We start from the raw sequence: 22,144 nt of genomic DNA on the forward strand, positions 1-22,144 counted from the left end.
CAAGCAGCAGGAAACCACTATTTAAATATAATTTCAGACACACGAAGATAAAAAAGGTGGTAAAAGGAAGAGGCTGAACCTTTTTTTCTTCCAACTCTGAGATGTATTGAAAATGGCATTAAAAAAACAACAACAGAAAAGATATCTGATTGTACATATGAATGCTAATGCATTTATTTATTCCGGATTATTTACTGAATACCAGCCCCGGCACATTCGGTATGGAAGGGCTTTGATGGTAGCAAAGAGACTGCTCTTGTTTCCAGGAAGCTCACAGTTGATTGAACAGGGAAGACGAGTGGCAAACATGGATGGATGGATGATAAAAAAACAGGTAGAGAGATAGATGGATAGAAAGGTTAGCTCATTCAAAATGGTTTTTATAGGAACTCTGATTAAGAGAATCTCTGGATGCTGTTGCAACAAATAGGAGCAGAATGCAACGGCCTGGGGACCATGGAGAGCTTCTTGGCAGAGCTCATCTCCTGAGTCGAGGGAGTGGGAATGGACGGAGCTGCGGGGGTCCCGATGGCAGGGCAGCAGACACGGCTGTTCAGAGGGAACTGTGAGCAATTTGCTGGGGCTCGATTAGGGGCGGCCAAGGGGTCAGGAGGTGGGGGCAGGGCTGTGGAACCTTCTTCATCACCTGTTGAATGAGTGGCATCTTAGCAGGAGCCTCCCCGAGCGTGGGCTGCACTTGTGAACCCCTGGTGGGCACGGGCTTTCAGGGGGCCCTCCCTGTGGCTCGATGGCTCCGGTCCCTCCCCTCTGGACTGCAGCCGGCGCCACCAACTACCCAGCGGCGCTGCCTTTGTGAAACAAGTTGCTCCGTTTCCCAAACAAGGGAATGTGTGATTTTGAGCTTATTTCTGGCACTAATAGTCCATGGTGGTGGTGGTGCCTTTGGAGAAGATACTCCGGCTCTCTGGGTAAATGTCAGGCTTTCTCTGTCATCTGTAAGTACAGGGAGAAGCAGTGTGAGCCTTCCACATTGTCAGGGGCAAACAGACTTGGGTATAAAGCTTAGCTCTTAGCGATGTGAGCTTGGCCCTTTCAGTCAGTCATTTCTAAGCTTCAGTCTCTTCATGGGGTGCAGTAATACTCACCTGGCAGAGTTGTAGGGCCAGCTGGAAGCATCCTATCTCACCCACGCAGCATAATAGATCAGTCTCCGTTTGTAGAATTAAAGGTCCCGGAGTCTAGAGAATTTTACAGAACGCATTCTCTGGTCTACAGAGTGAGGAATTACATTTCCCAAACTTCATCTTAACACGGGGCTAACCCACTGCCAAGCTGACTGTGGTTTCCAGTTCTTTGGGGGGCTGTACAAATAATCATGACTCTTTGGGAGTTTAGGGGACAGACCTGCCGCCTTTGGGACATCCGTGGCTGATGCCAACTGGACAGAAGTCAGAAGGAAGCCAGTTTCATTCGTTTAATTGGGTGTCCTGTTGATGTTAATTTTCTCGAGTTAGTTTCTTCTGAATGGGTACTCACGTGCTTGTTGTCCGTCCCTGCAGTCACAGATGCTCGCTGCGAGGGGAGGATTTGAACAGACAGTGGCTCGCTCCCAGCGCCCAGCTCCAGCCCACCATTTACCACGCCAAAGGCCTCCTGCACTACCTGAAGAGCATCGGCCACCGTCCTGTGGTGAGTCACCTCCTTCTGCCTCCGCGTTCTCGGCTGCTTTCTTCCCCCTTCCGGGAGGCAGAGGACTTTTGTTAAGGGGAGAAAACCAGACCGAAGCCAAAGACCCGTGTGTGACGAGCTCTCGTGGGGGCGGGCGTCGTTTCCCAGGGCTGCCGTAAACCAGGGCCACAAACTGAACAGAAACATACCCTCTCATCTTTCTGAAGGCTGGAAGCCTGAAATTAGGGCGTCTGCAGGCCACGATCTCTCTGAAGTCTCCAGGAGAGAACACATTATTGCCTCTCCCTGCTGTGTGCGTCTGTGGTTACATGTTCCTCTTTTTCCAAGGACAGAAGTCACTGGGTTACTGCCCACTCTTACTCAGTATGGTCCCTTCTTGATTTGATTACGTGTGCAAAGACCCTACTCCAAATAAGGTCCCATTCCCAGGCACTGGGAATTAGAACCTCAGCACTTTTGCCGGGAGGGACATAATTTAACCCACAACAAAGGCAACCCCTTGGTTCAAGTCTCCCCAGTGAGGCTAGTGGTCAAGAGGGTGGAGCAAGTAAATGCTGTGCTCACCTCCTCCCATGACCACATCAAAATTGCAACTGAGCTACAGATCAGCCCCCATGGGGAACCACCTGAAGTCTAGCTGAACAGAAGTCCTATAACTAAGAACACATAGAAGATGCTACATCAAGACTGACAGGAGGGGCAAAGACATGGAACGGGCTGGCCCCACACCCACCTGTGTTGGTTAAAAATTCAGGAGGGATGTCTTATGAAATTCTGCAGATGATCCAGACAGTGCCCAAGGCATATTTCATAGGCGAGTGTTCCTCCCAAGCCTTCAGCAGCTGTGCAGTGGACGAAGAACACTGTTTGAATCTAGAGGCTTAGGCTGAAGGTAAGAAAGGAGGCAATGGCAACCAGAATATGGCGAGGAAACAATCATTTATTGATGATAAACTGTGAGCACATCTGTCTGTAAAACTGGAGGGCCCAAGTCCAAGTTTTCAGTGCATATCTTACCAAAGGGACTTAAAGTAGCACAGGGAAGCCCCCAGGGGGCCAGCTCCGTCACCCGTACCGTCGACCCCTGTTCGCTCATGCGCAGTGCGCCGCGGTCAGTGACTGTGCACTGAAGCAGTGGATACACATCTCATACAGAGTGCTACTGAAATCTCAAAGTGACCAAGAGGTCAAGTGGTCTCCCTGGAGCTGGGATTCAGTGCTGATCTGTTTTTCTCTCCTGCAACCCCGTCTTCCTCCAGCAGTTACTCTTGGTAGGGTGTGTTAGGGGTCCCCAGGACTCTCCTCGGGTCCCGTGATTGCCTAGAAAGACTCCAGAACTCACAGTAGTGGTTATGCTCATAACTGTGGTTTATTGCAGTGAAAGCGTGCTGATGAAAGTCAGCAGAGGTGAAAGGCACAGGCACATACATGTTTCCAGGTGTTTGCTCCCAGCGAGTGGTGTGGGCCGTGCTTAATTCTCCAGCAGTGACAAGTGATCACGTGTAGAGTGGGGCCAACCAGGGACACCCCCTAAGATGAGCTTTGATGTCCAGGATCTTTATTGGGTGTGAGTTTGTAGACATCCACATGGCTCATCGTAGTTACTCAGACTCCAGCCCCTGCAGGGATCAAACAGATACTTTGTGGCCAAGACCCGCACCATAAATCACAAGTCAGAGTTAACCACCTGTCAGCACCCAAGGCCCCAGATAAAGATACTCTTCTCCAGCAGGATATTTTAAGGATGTCAAGGTGACCTCCCAAGAGCCAATCAGGTACAGACATGTCTTTGGAATCTGTAGGGTTTGAACACTTCAGACTGCTCCAGTCAACTGTTTATTGCAAAGAGAGCCTTGTTCTACACTGACTGGTCAAATTGCGCAAACCCTTACCCTCCCATCCAAGGAGCTACTGTAGTCTGTGCTGTTTACCCTCTAGAAGCAAGTTCATGGTCTGCAGAGCAGAGCGTCTATCTCATGGCCGGGACCCGCAAAGAGCGTGTTCCGTGAGTAGAAAGCCTGAGCCTCTGGGAGAGAAGAGAGATTTACGGGGAAAGAGGTCGCTACCTGGCATCCGTTTAAACAGGTACACACTCAGCTCATCTCAAACAGGATCCTTCTCTGCTCTGACAATCTCTAATTGAAGAGCAGAACATTTATTTTAAAGTGTGACAGGTGAAAGTCTTCTTTAAAAATATAAATAAACATTAATTAACTATAAACATGACAGCCACAGACTTGTTTCCTGCTGGGACCATCTGAGAGGTGGGCGATAAACAGCTGAGTACTAAATGCTATTCACAGTGTTACAAATTCTCTAATGGGCTCAGCATCACCTTTTCGTTACCAAACGAGGCCGTGTTTAAGCAGCCGCCTGCTGGCAGCAGAACCCTGCCACTCTCCGTACCCAGGCCTGCTCTGTTCCGGGAAGGGTTCCACTGTCCCAGGATTGCCTCTCGGGCTGCGCAGTTGCAGATGCACTGACTGCCCAGCCTCTGACGCTCCTGAACACATCTCCTGAAGCACGGGGAAGCCACTTCTGGTAGCTTGGAGGTTCCACCTGTTCTAGATGGCGCTCAGGCATTCATCTGTTGGTGGGTAGAGTAATATAAACTCCAGGACCAATGAGAATGTGAGACAGGGTTGCCAAAGACCAGACAATAGGCAATATGGCAATATTCGCATATTTTTTCATCCATCCATCCAACGCGCCATTCATCCATCCATCTTTCCATCCACCCATCCAGCCACCTACCCAGCCATCCATCCATTTATCCACCCACCCACCTACCCATCCATCTGTTTATCCACACCCACCCATCTATCCATCCATTCATCTACCCACTCACCATCTGGACAGGCATCCATCTGTTTATTCATTTACACCATGTGTGTGCAATCACTGTGCTAGGTTCCCAGGGTAAAAATCCAATTTTTAATTTAAAAAGCTTGTCCTTTTCTTCACGGAGTCCACAGTTTACTTTGGTAAGAAAGTGGAGTTATATCTGCCAAGAAACCAATGCGTACAAATAGTAAAAACTGTAACAAAGACCCATATAAGTGGTTGAGTCATTTTCCTTGAAGGCTATGGAAAATCTAGGGACTGGAGGCGCCATGTAAGCTGGACTTGGAGGATGAATGAGTTTTGCTTGGCTTTGATTATAGTAAGGCTGAGAATATACTTTGCTCAGAGGGTCTATAGGCCTGACAGGGGGCCCTTGACCTTCCACCTTGTGAAACTGGAGTTCGGGTGACCTTTCTGTGCCAGGGGTCACTGGGTCAGATAAGGGGAAGGAAGCTCTTCATTAGCTGGTGGCAGAGATTCGTCTGATATCACACTGACCTGATGGACCCTTTCCCGTTTTCTTGAACCCCAATTTTCTGCCTCTCTTATTTATTAGAGGCTCGGAAACCTGCCCCAGGTGTTGACTCCAAAGCCCAGAAACATAGTCAATATGGATGTATTCATACATTGGAACACTGGTGAACAATACAAAATACCAACAGTAAGGTGCTGATATACTCAACAACATGGGTGAGTTTCAGAAACATGTTGAGTGAAACGTGCTAGTCACTAAAGAGGACACACTCTGCATTGCTATTTATGTAAAGTTCAAGATCAGTAACTCTGTGAAGATAGAAATTTCAGAACAGCATTTGCCTCTGGAAGAGATTAAATAATTTGGGCCGGGAGGGAACTTTCCAGGTCAGTGGAAATATTCTATATTTTGATTAAAGAGAGTCAGTTACACTAAAACTCATTGATCTGTAAATGCAAGATCTGTGCATTTCAGCAGAGGTGCACACTTACGTAAATACAGAAAATGAAAGATTGATGAGTTAAAGCCAAGTCTCTGAGCTTTGAAATGCAGCTCGGAGACAAAGGGGGCTGCCCCAAAGGAGGGGGGCTTCATAGAAGCATGCAGTCAAGTTGAAGAAGACATCTTTTGCAGAACAGACTGGAAAGGCTGCTGAATAAGATCTGTTTGGATCCAGCCAGAGAAAAGGCATGCAAGCAGAGAGGCCCAGGAAAGCAGACAGACAGGCTCAGCAGCTAGCGAGTAGGGGGCATCAAATAGGTTGCCCTTGGGGTAGCTGCCCTCCATTGCCAGGAGGCATGCGGCCCAGAGGCGAGGAAGGGCGCTCCCGGGCAGCCGGGCCAGCAGCCTCTTCTGCCCGTGGCCTCTGCCCCACTGCAGTGCACCTGGGCATCAGAACCAGGGCAGGTATGGATCCCCGTCCTTTTGACTCTCACTGCGCCGGGAAAAGGATTCAGTGCTCTCTGAAGAGCTCATTGATTTCCATTTACAAGTCACCCCGACTGGGCTGCCCTCTGCCAAGGCCCAGGGTGGGCCTGTTTTGGTTTTATCTTTCTTTGGGGCCAAATGGAACAGAATTTTTAGCTACTTAAATGGTTTTCCTGGACTTATGCTGTCCCTTTGGCAAAAGATTTTAGTCTGTCAGCTTCTTTTAAAAGAGGTGCAAATAGAGCGGGCAGAAGGGAGGGCATGTCCCCTCCTAAAACCTTATCTTGAAGGGCCTGCAGGTATTCGTATGCAGTATTTACTTTAACTGCACCTTAGTTTTCTTTTCTTTTTTTTAATCTTCACCCAAGGACATGCTCATTGATTTTAGAAAGAGAGGAAGGGAGAGATAACGGAAGAGAGAGACCGAGAGACATGGATGTGAGAGAGAAACATCAATCAGTTGCCTCCCATATGCACCCCGACAGGGTGTCACACCCGCAGTCTAGGCCTGTGCCCTGACCGGGAACCGAACCCACAGCCTTTTGGCGTGTGGGATAGTGATCCAACCCATGGTACCGTCCAGCCAGGACCAGGCGAGCACTTTCAATGTAATTGAAATCTTTGGGGAAGAAGGACATCGTAATACATACAGCACCAGGATGGCAGGAAGGCTTCTCCGGTATTTCCTAACATAACCAGGTTTCCCACTGCGGTTAGCCGTGCACTCCTCCGAGTTTAACGTGAAAAGTTTCACTCCAGTTAGCCATTGGAAGGGGTCAACATTTATTTGTAAGCAAGGGCTGCTTCTCTCCGGCCATGCTGGAACTTCGGCCGACAGTGGCCCAATGTAACTGAAAGTCTCTCACCTTAGGAAAGGGAGCAGAGGGTAACCTCCCTTTTCAGGTAGTTACAGGGATTCATCCTGCACCTGCCCTGTAGCGCACCTCAGCCGCGACTGGCAAGGGCGGCCTCGTGAACGGGGCTCTCGGAGGGTAATTGAATATGCCGCTGATATCACCCCCTTCACAGATGTTTACTCCGCTCAGGAGCTCGGGCTGAACGCCGTTTGTAAAATATCGTGCACAAGCAGCAGTCTCCGGGGCTTTCGTGAGGCTTGGTTGGTTTAATTGGAAGCACTGCTCTTTTGGGTTTCCAGCACATTCCCCAGAATTTGCCTCTTCCCGGCTCCAGCCTCGCCTTCATTTTCCTGTGGCAGGGGTATAAATAATGCAGAGGTCTCACTGCTGAGAGGCAGGAACAAGACCCAGATGTCAGGGATGGAAAACGCAGCAGCTTCAAGCTAGAGAGCTGAGCCGTGAATGCAGGGATGGGTGAGCCGTGCGGAGCAGGACCGGCCAGGGGAGGGTGTTTGAGATTGAAGGGTAACCTCCTGAACAACGGGCCTAATTAGCTTACAGAGGAATCAAAATGAGACCAAGGAATGGAGGGGAGAGAGGGGGAAGGCATGTGAGGAGCATAGTAATGTGGCTGTGAACAGCCTCTTTGCTGAGCAAGGAGGGATGGAGCTCACGTTTGCATGAATTAGATTAACCTTGAATTTGGCTCAGACCAGAATTCATTGGGAAAGGTACCAGGGAGATGTGCAAGAGCCTGATTACAAAATCACCGTCCATCGCACCCCATGGAGTTGGCTGAGGAAGAAATTGACACAGGGGGACCCCTGTAGCCCAGGGTGAACAAGATCACGTCTAACCACTCCAGCTCGAAGAACACAGAACCTCAATGCAGCTTCAAACTGCATCTCTTCCTATGCCTCTTGCCTTGGGGAAGAGCATAATCATATTGTCTCCTTGCTTAATCCGGAAATCCAGGTATTAAACCGAGCCTCTTCCGCCTGAGCCCCAGAATCTATTTAGTCTCCAGCACTTAGAGATTTTACTTTCTTCCTCCCTCACCAAACGTCCTTTCTTCTTATATTTACACCTGCTGCCTTATGCAAGGTGCCTGCCGTCCCTCTCTCCTGGTCTCAGTCCCTCCAGCCCGTTTTTAACACTCCTGTTCCAGTGACCCGCTCACGTTGCTTCTCCTCGCTTGACCAGTTTGCCGGCCCCTTCACCACCTTCAGGAAAAGGTCCAAACACCCTAGTGCGTGAGTGATCTGCCCACTGCTGCAGACCCCTAAGTAAGACTGACATTCCTCCCGCTTCATTGTCTCATGCTGAGGGGTTGCGGTTCCTCAGCCCAGAGCTGTCTCTTCCTCGTCCTCCGTGTGCCCGGCCAGCGCTCACTCAGCCGCACTATCAGGACGGCCCCCCAGGCAGAGGCAGGACCACCGCATCGCCCGTCTCTGGGTCGCCGGTCCCTTGGATTGCATCGTGAAGGGCACCCTGAGACCCGTGCCGGCTACTCTCGTTTCCCTCCCAGAGTGCCTGTGCTGACCGCCCCCTCCACCCTTCCCTCGCTGCGAAACGATTTCTTCTTGACTTGGGGACCCATCCCACAAAACATCTCCCGGACAAGGCAGTATAGAAATGGCAGACGTGTTAAAATGTGGATTCTGGATTAGTGCAAACGGAGGTTCAATTACTTAGATATTAATAGCAGTGCAAACTTGGGTACACCTGGGCAAGGGATTTGTTTGATCTGAAATTCAATTTTCTCGGCTACCACAGGGGGATAAGTGTGGCACCTACTTCATGATGAGATCATCTGCAGAACGTTTTCAGCGCAGTAGCTGAAGTACCGCAAGTCCTCGGTAAAGTAACCATGGTTGCCATTGTTATTAAGGGCGATACTGTTAAATTCAGATTTTAATTTTTCCTGCCACACAGCAGGGGGGCAATACATACTTGTTGGACTAATTCATGAATAAGCAACGTAAGATCATTGGTTATAACCTGTGGATATTGAAGTGCCAAATGGGGCTCCCTTTCTACTTATCTGGCACAAAATCTTACGGAAATGAAATATCTGTTACATCTTCCAGTAGGAAAGAACAAGCTTTCTCAATGGGAATAACTTGATCATTTGTCTTGTAACTGCCCCCTACAATTCAGAGGAACACATGTTTTTATAATTGACAGGCAATTATTTTTAGGGATGTCATTTGAGCAACAAGCAAGATAACGTCTCATCCCCTTTATTTTGAAACTTCAGAGACCGCTAGACCTGCTCAAGCCCAGCTGCCATTATTCCTGCAGAGGACTAGGTCGGTAATTTGTCATTTACCTCAGCTTTCAGAGTCTGTAAGGATCAGAAAATAAAATAAAATAAAACTTTTTTTTTTTTTTCCATTTGAGTTCAGCGTTCAGGGAGCACTTGTCACTCCATTGGTTTAGCTTCTGGCTTGATTGAGAAATCTGTTGCTAGGGCACAGTTTTAATTTGTTTGCACATTTTTCATGTGAAGGGTAGTTGTTAAATTCACCGAAAGATACTCAGAGGTAAGAGAGACAGGTTGGTGGAGAATTCATGATGGTAAAGGAATAACCCTCAAGTAATTGTCATTGCTTTCTCTAGGCTGGAGGCTTTCAGAGGATGGTCCTGGGACCCAGGCGTCCGGACCTCTGGGAGCTATTAGAGGTTCACATTCCTGGTCCCGACCCAGAGTTACATGATTCACAGAATCCGGGGGAGTAGCTCACCATCTGTACGTTAATAAGTCCTCCCACTTATCCTGACGAACTTATTCTGACTGTTGGTAGCACGTGAGACCCACTGATCTAGGCTCCAGATCAGAACAGTGGTTCTCAACCCTGGCTGTGCCTTAGAATCTCCTGGAAAACTTTTTAAAAGTCCCATAATCCTTGTATTACTGCAGACCAATTAAATCAAAATCTCTGGAGGTGGGCTCCAGGCACTGATATTTTTAAAATCTCCTCAGGACATTGTAATGCATAGACAGGATGGAGACGCAGGGCCCTGGAGAATGTATTTATTGGAAATAACAGAATCCCACTCAAGTAATCCAAGCAGGAAGATACAGAGGTTGGAACGAAGAAAGTCCAAAAGGTCTTACAGCAACTGGAAAATACCAAAACCGCAGACAATTCTTTCCATCTCTCTTTTTTCTCTTTCTGTGGCCACATTTCCCATTTTCTGCTTTTCTCTGCACCTTTGCTTGATGACCTCGCACTTCACAAAACTACTTCTGCTTATTCACTGTTTCCACACTTAGGGTATTTCTCTTCTGTTCGGTTTCCCCTGTTATTGGGCCAGCTCCCTCCCCCCAGCTCTGTGGAGCCTTTCAGCCCCAACGCCCACAAGCCAGTGAGACTGGGAAGCTGGGGAGGCTTAGTTTCTCATACAAGTTTGAAAACAATGAATTAAGAACACCACACAAAATAAATTTTTTTTTTTTTTTTTTTACTAAGGAGAAAATATACTTAAAAAAATACTTTCCTGCTCATAGGGAATTTAGACTGTAATTTATAAATTTCCCCCAATATAATAGTAGTTCCCTAGTACTGACAATTAAGAGAAGGGAGGTGGGAGGTCCATACAGAGAACAATTTCGAGTCCTTTAGTCTTTAAAACCCTCGTCTCATAGGTATTTGTCTGTCCAGAAACCCGCCTGCTCCCTTCTGGTCAAGTCAACATCTGCAGCGACTTTGATCCCAGAAGTCGGCCCTGATGCCCGGGAAGCCTCCCTGCTTATGTTCGTCCCCCAGCAGGGCAGTGTGGCTTCTCAGTTCCAAGTCGCCGTCCTCCCCCGTCCTGCCTGAGCAGACCCTCCACTCATTTGTCCTTTCTGTTTCCTTTCATGTGTGTTTTTTAAATGACCCCCCTCATGCACCCTGGCTGTCCTGGGCTCCATTCTTTCCATCAACAGCTTCCTAGTTCATAAAGGAGTTCTGGGACTTTGATCATACACCAGAGAGTCGGCCCCTCCTCCTCGAAGTCTCCGTGCGGAACCAACACCATTGAGAGCGAGTCACCTGGCTTCTGCCGAGAGCATTCCAGAAATGAAAGTCTTTTACAGTGGGACACGGCATTGCCACACACAGTAACTATAGGAAGTTATTTCGTGCCGGTAATAGATACTTGACAGCTATTGAATTTAATATGGAGCTGGAATCAAAGTCCATATTATCCCCCTCTCCCTTTTTTTTTTTGGTCTTCCTCTGCTCTTGAAATGATAGCAAATACATTGATGCATGTTCAAAATGGCAAGCATGTGGAAATTTGGGAGAAATGCTGTCAGGATCCCTCGAGCCTTCTTTTTCTCTAGGATAAAGCTCTCCATGTCATTAGGTATCATTAGCTGGTTTTGGTTTACAGACATTCTTATTCTTCTTGGCTTTCTGGTTCTTCCATACTGAGGTGTCCTCGTTTGTTCTTAAGGGCCCCACTTGTAAACAGAAAACACCATGTCACATATCAGTTGCCCGGTGTGAGGTACATTGGACCGATTGTTCTCTTAATATATAGCTGTTTTACTTCTACAGACGCAATTTATGATCGGATTAATTAGATTAATATTTGACGTCTGTGGCTGCTGATTCATTCTGAGCAAACTGCTGTCTAGAACCGTCAGACACCCCATTCCGCATCTCCCGCTTAGCTCAGAGCCTCTGCCCTTCCCTGTGCCACCCTCCGAGCCTACTTGCAGGGCGTCACATTTATTCCAACTCACACATTTCTGTCCTTGCTAATTCTGTTCTTCTTGCCGCTTCTGATTTCCACTCCTCCTGGTTTATTCCGCTGTCCCATGTCTTCGATTCTGTGTAATCAGCAAACCTGACAAACACCTTTGTCCTCAACTTAATACACAAAGACTGCACTGGTAGAGGCTAAGGCACAAATATGATTAAATACCTCATTAAAATATTAGGACTTCTCTCTCTTCAAACACACACATGTGCTGTAGCATATGTTCATTTTAAATACATAGATCACAACCATACAGCTTGACAGAGTCTTGCAAAATGAACACACCATGCAATCACCAACCAAATTAAGAACAAGAGCACTACCAGCTGCTCGGAGACACCAGACAGTCCCATCCCCCCGAACATAAATGCTACCTCAATTTCTGTCTCCATATTTGTTTTGCCTGTGTTTGAACATCACATGGAGGAAATAATGTAAATGTACCTTTTTTTTTTTGGTCTAGCTTGTTCTTTCATTTGCAGTGTTGGAGAATATTCTGTTGAATCATGATACTGCAATGAATTAACCTATTCTACTGTTTCCAGTTTTAGACTAATAACAACAGTGCTTTTATGTGCATTCTTGATGTCTTCTGGGACCCAATGTATGCTTTTCTGTTGGAAGGGTTCTAGAATGTATATATTCAGCTTCAGAAGACACCCCTGATTTGTTTTCCGAAGCAGTGGTATCAATTGATAGCCACACAAACTGGGTTCAAGGGTTCCCCTTGCTCCCTGTCCTGGTCAGCACCTGGCGCTGTCTCTCTTTGTGATTTTATCAGTCCACGAGAGGCAGCAGCATTACACTGTGGTGTTTACATTATATTTGCTTGATGTTGATGGGGTGGAGTATATTTTCATTTGCTTGATAGCCATTTGGACATTCTCTTTTGTGAAATGTTGATTCAAGTTTTTGTTTTGTTTTTGTTTTTGCCTATTTAAAAATCGCGTCACCTCGCTCTTCTGTTTTGGGTGTATAGAAAGGTGGGATTTGGTCATGAGTTGGGTCATGTCCTTCGGATCGGCACTGGCCGATGGTAAACGGGGTGCTAGTAAGGCATGCCAGGCAGTGCCGTCACAGTTGATTAAGCAGCGATCCTTGGTTGAGTCTAAGAAGTGTCAACTCGGCCAGTGCCGTGGGGGCCCAGGTGGCGACCACAACTAATCGTTATGGCAGAAGGAGGACTGTCAGCCCATAAATCTTTTAATTCATTTGAGTGGTTACAGAAAGAAACTGACAAGATAAGTTTTTTAACTTTCAATTCAGTGTATTGTTTGAGAACCAAAGAACTTCTATGACAGCCATAAAATAGTATCTGACTTCCTGTAATCATAGGGCCTGGTATTGCTGAGAATCAAACAAAAAGTTATCCGTGTAGGTTTCTAAATTAAACTGACAGTGGGGAGCATGTGTTCGTACCAAATGAAACTGACAATTTGGGGCCCCAAGTCATCTGAGCCTCACTTCTCAGTGATACACTATCTGAGGAGACTAGTCTTCCTCTGCTTAAACAGCCTATGACAAACTCACCTGGGGCAAATGTCTTGAAAGAGATTTTTTTTTTTGAAGATACACAACCACTACTTTAGGTTGCTTCTCCCAGATCTCATAAATAGGATCAAAGATAAGTATGATCCTGAAAGAGAAATAAACACTCTGACTCAGCAGGAAGTAGCTTGCACACCAAAGAAATTGCAAATCTTTGCTAATACATGTCATCAGAAATCTGAGCAATGTGTTGGAATGAATTCTGTGAGTCTTAAAACTACTAATAAGGGCAAACGGGATTTAGCTGACTTCATTCATATGAGTAAACATTCTAGAGACTTTAAATGAATATTTCCTATCGACTTTTAAAATTATTTAAAACTCTCATTAAAAAAAAAAAAAACAACAAAAACCGTTTGGTCCACGCTGACAGGCCTGGCTTCGCTGGTTGGGTGTCATCCTGCCAAGTGGGGAGTTGTTGGTTCCCAGTCAGGGCACGTGTCTGGGTTGCAGGTTTGGTCCCAGGCTGAGGGCGTACAAGAGGCCGTAGATAGAGGTTTCTCTCGCACATCAGTGTTTCTCAGCTTCTCTCCCTCTCTCTAGAAATAAGTAAAATCCTTTTTAAAAGGCTTTTGTTTCTATTTCCTCTTCTAGTTGTAACCCTGTTTCTTCTCCTGCCACAAGTCTGTTTCCTCACATCCTGTTCCATCCTAAACCCCTTCCAATATAACCTTTTCCCTGATAACTTGACCAGCACAACTCTTAACCAAAGTCACCATGATACCCCTACGGCTGGTTCTGCTCAGTGAACACTATCTACCTGAGACAGGTGACATTTTAAACGTTTTTCTTTTTCAGGATTTTATTTATTTATTTATTTATTTATTTATTTATTTATTTATTTATTTATTTATTTTAGGGATGAGGGAAGGAGAGAGAAAGAGAGTGAGAGAAACATCAATGTATGGCTGCCTCTCACATGCCCCCAAGTGGGGACCTGGTCCGCAACCCAGGCATATTCCCTGGCTGGGAATCGAACCAGCGACCCTTTGGTGTGCAGGCTGGTGCTCAATCCACTGAGCCACACCAGGCAGGGCTTCAACTCTTAAGGAATCAATAGATGTGACCGAGCTTACTGTTCTTTGCTTGGCCTTTGTAGGTCTTCTGTGATTTCCATGGCCACTCCCAGAAGAAGAACGTGTTCGTCTACGGCTGCAGCATCAAGGAGACCCTGTGGCAGGCAGGGTCCGCTGTGGCTGCATCTGCAGCCTTGGAAGATGTCAGCTACAGGGTGAGTCTGAAGTGCTGATCTGGATAGAGAGAAAGGAAAAGGCCAAAGCAATATCTATAAACTAGAAAATATGCAAACTCTAGGGAATCCGTGAATCCAAAATGGCTTCTTGAAATGGTTAACAAAAATGATAACCCTTTCGTGAGATGAAGAAAGAAGACACAAGTTGCCAGAATTAGGAATGAAAGGGGACAGCCCTACCGACCTTCCAAAATACAAAAGAATACTGTAAACGACATATATGCCAACCAAAATCCTCTCACAGATAAAATGTGGCCCAATGGCTTATTAGTGAATTCCGTTGAAATCGTAAAGAAATATATAATACTGAGTATAAATAAATTATTTCAAAAGAGTAGAAACAGTTCCCCAACTCATTTTCTGAGCCTGATATTAAAGCCAGAAAAGGTATCACAAGAAAATAAAGCCAATATCTCTCGCAAACACCTATCCAAAAATCCTTTACAAAGCATTAGCAAGTCAAGTCCAGCGGCGTACAAAAATCATTATCCACTGTGACAGAGTGGGGTGCATGTCATGAATGTAAGATTATGTTAACACAAAATATCAAATACTCTGCCACTCCTTGTGAATAAACAGGTGGAAAAACGACATCATTCTCTCAATAGATTTAAAAAGCATTTGACAAAGTTAAATGTCCATTCAAAATAAAACCTCACAACAAACTAGAAACAGAAAGGGAATTCTTCAACCTAAAATTCAGCATCTAAAAATATCTCATAGTTACCATCGTACTTAATGGTGAGAGACCGAAAGTTTTGCCCATAAGATCGGGAACAAAGCAGGAATGCTTTTACCACTTCTGTTCATTTTAATGGATATTCTAGCTAGTTCAATAAGACACAAAAAATATTAAAGAGAGGAAGATTGAAAAAAAGCAGAACTGTGTACTATAATATTTATGTAGAAAAATTCCTAGTGATCTAGGAAATAAACTGCTAGAACGAATAAACAAGTGTAGCAAGGCCAATATAAAAGTTGATTTTATTTGTGTACTAGCAGTAAACAATCTAGAAATGAAATTAAGAAGAAAATAGCCATTTGCCATAGTATCAAGAAGATTGTCAATTAGAAATACACAGAAAAATACACTGAAAACTACAAAACATTATTGAGAACATTATTAGAGAACATTATTCTCTAAATATATAGAGAAATAGTAATACTAAGTTTGTGGGTGGGAAGGCTTGATATTTTAAAGGTGGTCATTCTTAGCAAGTTTTTCCATAGATTAAATACAATTTCTATCAAAATCTCAGCAGGCATTTTTGTTGATATTATGTGAAAAGGCAAAAAGAATTAGAATAGCCAAAGAGATTTTACAAGAGAAGAATAAAGATTTAACTTTACATGATTTTAATACTTACATGAGTTCAAAACTATAACCACAGTCATCTTTTTTGAATTTGGAAAACCAGACAGGGCTGACAAGAGTCAGCAAAAAGCAGATCAATTAAAATGCCATTCAGGCTTCTACAGTGTGCCTTGAAACCAGAGTTATTGAATCAGAATCCTTCCCCCATCTGTCAGGGCTGCACCCGACTCCACTGCATCGGACAAATGGGATTCGGGGTCTGCTAGGAAGCAGGAGATTCATTCTGTGAGTTCTCCCATTTTCCAGATGAGGGACCCTAAGGCTCAGGAAGGCTGAGGAGTTTCTCTGAAGTCACTCAGCAAGTCCCCCGGGGAACTGGACTCTTGGCCCTGACCTGTCTGGCTCCTTGACTTCTGTTCTAGGATGGGTGGTGTTTAGTGTCTAGACAGAGTTCTGGGTCGCGGTTCCAGCTGTCTGCTCCTCGGTGGTCTTTAGTAAGCATTCTGAAGGCCACTTTTAGAAAATGAAAAAGAGCCACAAGAAGTGAGTTTTTCTTGGGATTTGTATATAATGATTATAAATAAGAATATATTAGATGTTTATTGCACGTTCAACAGATGACACCTTATTTAAAGCTCTTAAAATCTGGGGGAGAATAAGACCTCATTTAAGAAGCTGCTTTTGCTGTCCTGAGGCTCATGTGATCTGAATCTGGGTTGAAACTCTGGCTTTGTCCTACTAGCTCTGAGACCACATAATGTGTCAGGCCTGTCTATTACAAAATAACAACTGAATTTACCTTAAACACTTATGATGATTAAATGAGTGAAATGCATGTAAAATTCATAGTACGCATCTAGGGAAAAATATTTATTACAAATATCAAGTTTTGGAAACTCAGATCAAGCTGAAGGGCCAGGGCAAGAGTTGAATGTCCCAGGCCTTTTTCCTACCCAAGCTAGGAGAACTCCAGGAACACTGAAGTACAGCCCCAGTCCTATAGAGAGCTCGTCTATTTCCTCTTCGTTCACCGAACCAGACCAAACCAGCACTACCCAGTTATCCCAGCTGTCATCCTCGCCATTTTCCACCCCGGTGTGGATCGGTTTGTGGGAAATCAGAAGGCAGGTGGGATGAGAACTCTGGTGTCAATGTCCTAGTTCTGGAATCAGTTCTTTCATGAATGGGTGAACGGTCGCCATGGAGATGTAAACAGTCCTTCAGTGGCGCCTTGTAAATCTCCCATCCTCCGGGCTCCGGGGCAGGGATCACGGCCTGGGAAGCTCTCCAAGGTACAAGCCGTTCATCTGAACGTGTGGTCCTCGGGGCGGCTGGGCAGCGGCTACACCCGCTGAGAAAACCAAGTTCGCCTGACAATGAAGAGATCGTTCAAATGATGTCATTCAGCTTTTTCCACCAAGGTCAAACATCGATCAACTAAAATTATTTTCAAGTATTCTTTATTTTTTTCAGTGAATCATTAGAATTTTATTTTTTTACCTTTTCTTTATTTTTGTTGTTGCAGATGTCCCTATTTCCCCTCCCTTTGCCCCTCCTCCCAGCCCCCACTTTCCTGTCCCTCTGGCCATCACCACACTGTTGTCCGTGTGCATGGGTCACGCACATATGTACTTTAGCTAATCCCTTCCTCTTCTTTCATCCAGTCCCCCCCATCCGCTCCCCTCCGACAACCATCAGTCTGTTCCATGTGTCCATGCCTCTGTTTCTATTTTGTTCCTCAGTTTATTTTATCCATTAGATTCCACATGTAAGTGAGACCATATGGTATTTGACTTTCTCCGACTGGCTAACTTCACTCAGCATAATGGCCTCCAGGTCCGTCCGTGCTCTCCCGAAGAAGCAGTATCTCTGAATAGTTTATTTACGTCTAATACCCAGTCCCCTCGGGGTCTGGATGTACCCTCTGTGAGCGGCGTGGCTTCACATGCAGCAATTTCATGTGAACAAGGCAAAGACCTGCCCTCATGGAGCTTCTAGGCTGTGAGACAGAAGATAGACAACTAGTTATATAAATAATAACAATGGTAATTGTGAAGAACATTTTGAAGGGGAACTGGGGTGATGGGGTCACAGGGGAGGGGGACGAGAGTGGACAGAAGAAATCAATTAGGAGGCAGTTGTAGAAACTCACATGGAGACATGAGCATCTTATTGCCCTTGTTCAAATGATGCTGTAGGTCTGGATGATGTGGGGACTTAGAGACCATGGTAAATTATAGTAATAATTATGTTAATATATACTTACCTGTCATGTAGCTCATAATATAGTTAACATTTGCTTTAATCTTTATAGCAATATAACTAAATTATATTAATTTTTATGTTAATATAATTAATAGTGCTTTTAAGCATGAGGATAGGAAGAACCAGAGATAATAAGAGCTTCACTCAATGTCCTAGAAATGAACAAAACTCCATTTCTTTAACAGTAATTCCTTAATTTATATGGTCATCAGTATGTTCTGCTCCTCTACCTTCTTCCTACAGTTTGTCCAAACGCCTGACATTTTGCTGTTTGTTACCTAATGTACATAATTTTATATTACGTGCTAGTTTGTGGAGATTCTGTCAACACTGAAGTGAGAGAACCCTTCTTATTAATGGCACAGAAGCTTCGGGCTAAGTATAGTGCCTCTGCTAACCCAAAGTCTTGGTGTACAGACTCAGAGTCATTGTCCTTGGGGGGAAGGGGAGGTCTAGTGACAGCAAGGCCCTCTCTGTCTTCAGGGAGTGGCAAGGGTGTACAGGTGCTTTCTTTTTTTTTTAAATTGATTTTAGAGAGAGGGGAAGCAGGAGAGAAAGAGAGAACGAGTGTCAGAGAGAAAAAGACAGAGAGAGACCTGGATTTGTTGTTCCACTTAGTTGTATATTTAGTGGTTGCTTCTTGTATGTGCCCTGACCAGGGATCAAACCCACAACCTTGGTGTATCCAGACAATGCTCTAACCAGCTGAGCAACCCAGCTGGGCTAGATGCCTGGTAAATGGAGATTTAGTGGTCTCACCGAAAGCTTTGTACCCTAGGGAGAAAAAAATGGCATATATGAACCTAAAAAATAATGGATTTTTAGGAATTTTATAATTGGTCCAGGTTGGGTTTTACGGACCAGAGGACGAGACTGAGGAGGTACACTCTCCCAGAAAAACAAGTGTTTCTCTTCAAGAGCCGTTAAGAGTCGGTATGATGGACATAAGTGCACAGTTCTGAGTTTGACCCTTTGAGCTAGAGAACAGTGAGGCTGTAAATGGCAGGTCCCCGTGACGGCTGTGGCTTTCCACTGGGCTCAGGTCTGCAGTGTAGGAGACTGGACACATGTTTGCAACATCGGTCCACAGCGATGCAGAAAGATAACGTTGAAAGATCAGTCTTTGGACTTGGCCAGGCCTCTTGTAGCTGTTTCTTTCTGAACCTCTAAGCCTCAGTTACCTCATCTTTAAAATGATTATTAAAATGATATTCATTTCTTAGGGTTGCACATGTTGAGTGTTGGACATATTGAGATGCTTAATAAATGTTGAGAAGTCAGTTGTTATTATCCCCAGTCATCTGCAGCTCATTGTAATTTGATTTTTTTTAAATTGTAGACTCTTCCCAAAATCCTTGACAAGCTAGCGCCAGCCTTCACAATGAGCAGCTGCAGCTTCATCGTGGAAAAGTCTCGAGCCTCCACTGCCCGGGTAGTGGTGTGGAGAGAGATGGGGGTGTCCAGAAGCTATACCATGGAGAGCAGCTACTGTGGGTGCAACCAGGGCCCCTACAAGGTATGTGAGGCGGCGGGACACACACAGTCTTTCTGTCTAGCAGCGCCGCATCCACGGGGGGAGCCGTCTGGCCCCACTCTCTGATCCCGCGGAAAACCAGCTCAGTGCCTGCCTTCCCTGGCAGTGGTCTGTGTTGATCCTGGAGCACATCGGGCATGCGTGCTGATGCTGTTTCTCAGTCATCGGCCTGTGCCAGTGAGCGCTAGGGAGCCTCCCTCAGACACGCACCCCCGCCTGGCGCTGTTACACGCACGGGAGCGTTTCACCGCAAGCAGACTGACTAGTCCCCCATGCATCACACAGGCCGCAGGTGGGCGCAGCGACATTGTCGATATGTCTGAGCCTTGTGTTTCTCTGTCTTCCGTGCCGGTCTCCACCAGCAGTTCCCTGGTACCTTGCCGTCACCAGGGCACACAGAAGTATGCGCGTGATGTGCATCTCCCCAGGACGAGCGGCTCTTGGACTTGTAGCTGCTGTTGCGGGGAAGGGGTCGTATAAATCACATTCCCTCTACAGCTCTATTAACTGCACGAGCAGCCGGGGAACTAACCGCTACAGCGGGCTGTTCCAGCCGCAGTCCCCACTCCCAGGCGAGAGGAGCGTAAACCAGGGATGCTGCGGCAGTGCCAGTGTGATAGGCTTTTAAAAAATTTGTTAGGCACACCGACAGGCTGCTCCTTGCTGACTTCCATTCAAGCCCCAGAATACCTGTAATTCACTGGCATCGGAGCTCATCATGTTGGCTGTGATGCTGTCCCGGAACAGCCGGGAAACTCTTGGCATGGACGCAGCCCTGTGCTTGTGGAAATCTGTTAGCGATCAGAGGACCTGCGGGGAGCGGCAGGTGATGAACGTGGTCTGACTTCCCACCTGGCCGGACAGGGTTTTGGACCCGGAGCTACTGAACGGCCATTTTTGAGCCTTTGATTCTGTTATATAGGCAGTTAGTCTGACCAGTTGCTTGCAAGATTATTGGTTTTTGTCAATTAATCATTCGATTAAATCATTCAACTGAATTAATCCTTCTTTACCCATATTAATGTTGGTGCGGAATAAGAAGAGGGAGGTCATTGGAGGGTCAAAAGACATCACTCTTCAACTTCCCAGCAGGACTGCAAGCTACTTGCCTCTAGATGGTTCACATATCAAATGCAGAGGTTAAGAAGGATTCCTCCCCGCCACGTTACACAAGGTTTTTGTAAAGACCAAAAGAGATGCATATGTCAGTGTCCTTGGAGATTATATCATCAGGAATCTGTTCGCTCTCTTGATATTTAAAACCCATAGGATTAAGAAAAGAAAAAAAAAAAAAAGCCTGGAATATTGTGTCTCTAAGAGCTTAAGTTTCTAGACTTGTGCCTCTCTAGCTGTTCGCCTCCTGATGGAAAGGGGCCAGCTCCTTGCTTAAAAGGCAAGACTTATTGCATTGGTGACATTCACGGACTTTGTTCCTCCGAGCGCCAGTACAGGCTCCCAGCTTCTGGTCGCGTAAGTATCAGTGCCATTCATGATAAACCAACAGGAAACCCCGAGTCCTTTGCAGCGGTTGTTTGAGAACTGAAGGACTCACAGGCTTAGGCCCGCAACAGCTCCCCGTCTTCCACCCGCTGTCCGCAGTGGCTGTTGGAAATGACAGACAGCAAGAGTCTCACCCAGTGGGGCGGCTCTCAGATCTCAGCTCAACACTTTCCCTGAGACGTTTTCTACGTGGGGAAGGGGCTGGCTAAAGGAAGCCCTCATCAAGCTAGACGTGGTTTTGCTTTTACAGCCCCATTCCCAGGATTAAACCCCTCTCCAGACGGATTGGTTTTCGTCTTCCCTTTGTTTCTCTGTCCTTCCAAACGCTGTTGAGTAACTGAGCAGAACTGCAGAGAGTGCGCAAGATGATGCCGAGTAATTTTACCTTTAGGGGGCAGCTCCCCACCCCCTGGGAAGGAAGCCAGCCCAGAGTTAGGTGTCTTGGTGATTTTTGTTTGAGGGATGTAGTGAAGCCTGTGAGCTATAAAACAGTGTAGAAATTTCCATCCAGAACATATTGCAAATGACTTTTGTACATTGAGAGTCTGAGTCCCAGCTGAGTCCTGAGCTTATTATTATAAGGTCATCTTTCCCTTCTTTGTTTAGCATTATCATTTATCCAAAAGATGGCGGATACTTAAATGCACCCACGGGAGGCATTCCTTCCTTCCTTCATAAGAATATAAATATTTTTGCAGTTTGTCTGGTTAACGCGGCTTTAAAGTCGTTCCAATCGTTTCTCCCCCAGCACACAAACTACCTGATCTGTTAGTATTGAAATGAAATATCATTTCTTACAGTGACATTTATGTTGGAACCGCATTAAAGAACCTAAGCTATTACCTTCAAATAATTATTATTAATATGGTATTTTCTCTCCTATTTTCCAGTGTATGGTTAGCTAGTTCAAAAAAAATTTTTTTTTTCCTGCTTTTGTTTCTTTGGGATATAGTCTCTTTTGCTAGGTTTTGTACTTAGATCCATAATTTGTATTTAATATGGAAGTCCCACCCATGGGGAGATTGACTTTAGCTATTTGAGACTGGCCCAAAGCTATTGAGGCTGTTGAGAGAAAAGCAAAACCGGAATGATGTATCCTTCAGGGGCACATTTCTTCGAGGCGTCCAGCCTGTGTGGACAGCTGCGCGCTTCACACAGTGCTCGTGATCTGCGGTCACATATGTGGTGTGTTTGCACATACAAAGGCATGTGACGGGGCCCT

General features: G+C 45.8%; 1 protein-coding gene across 1 annotated transcript in view; it reads left to right on the plus strand.

Moving 5' to 3' along the window:
* Window positions 1–22,144, plus strand: part of AGBL1 (AGBL carboxypeptidase 1) — a 375,392-nt gene that overhangs the window by 193,480 nt on the left and 159,768 nt on the right. The window contains exons 18-20 of the mRNA XM_090263733.1: window positions 1,521–1,650; window positions 14,156–14,287; window positions 19,228–19,404. Coding sequence (XP_090119859.1) covers window positions 1,521–1,650; window positions 14,156–14,287; window positions 19,228–19,404 — 439 coding nt within the window. The remainder of the gene's footprint in view (window positions 1–1,520; window positions 1,651–14,155; window positions 14,288–19,227; window positions 19,405–22,144) is intronic.

This window comes from Furipterus horrens, unplaced genomic scaffold (genome assembly GCF_987537825.1).
Source record: "Furipterus horrens unplaced genomic scaffold, mFurHor1.1.pri manual_scaffold_16, whole genome shotgun sequence".
In the NCBI taxonomy this organism is placed as follows: domain Eukaryota; kingdom Metazoa; phylum Chordata; class Mammalia; order Chiroptera; family Furipteridae; genus Furipterus; species Furipterus horrens.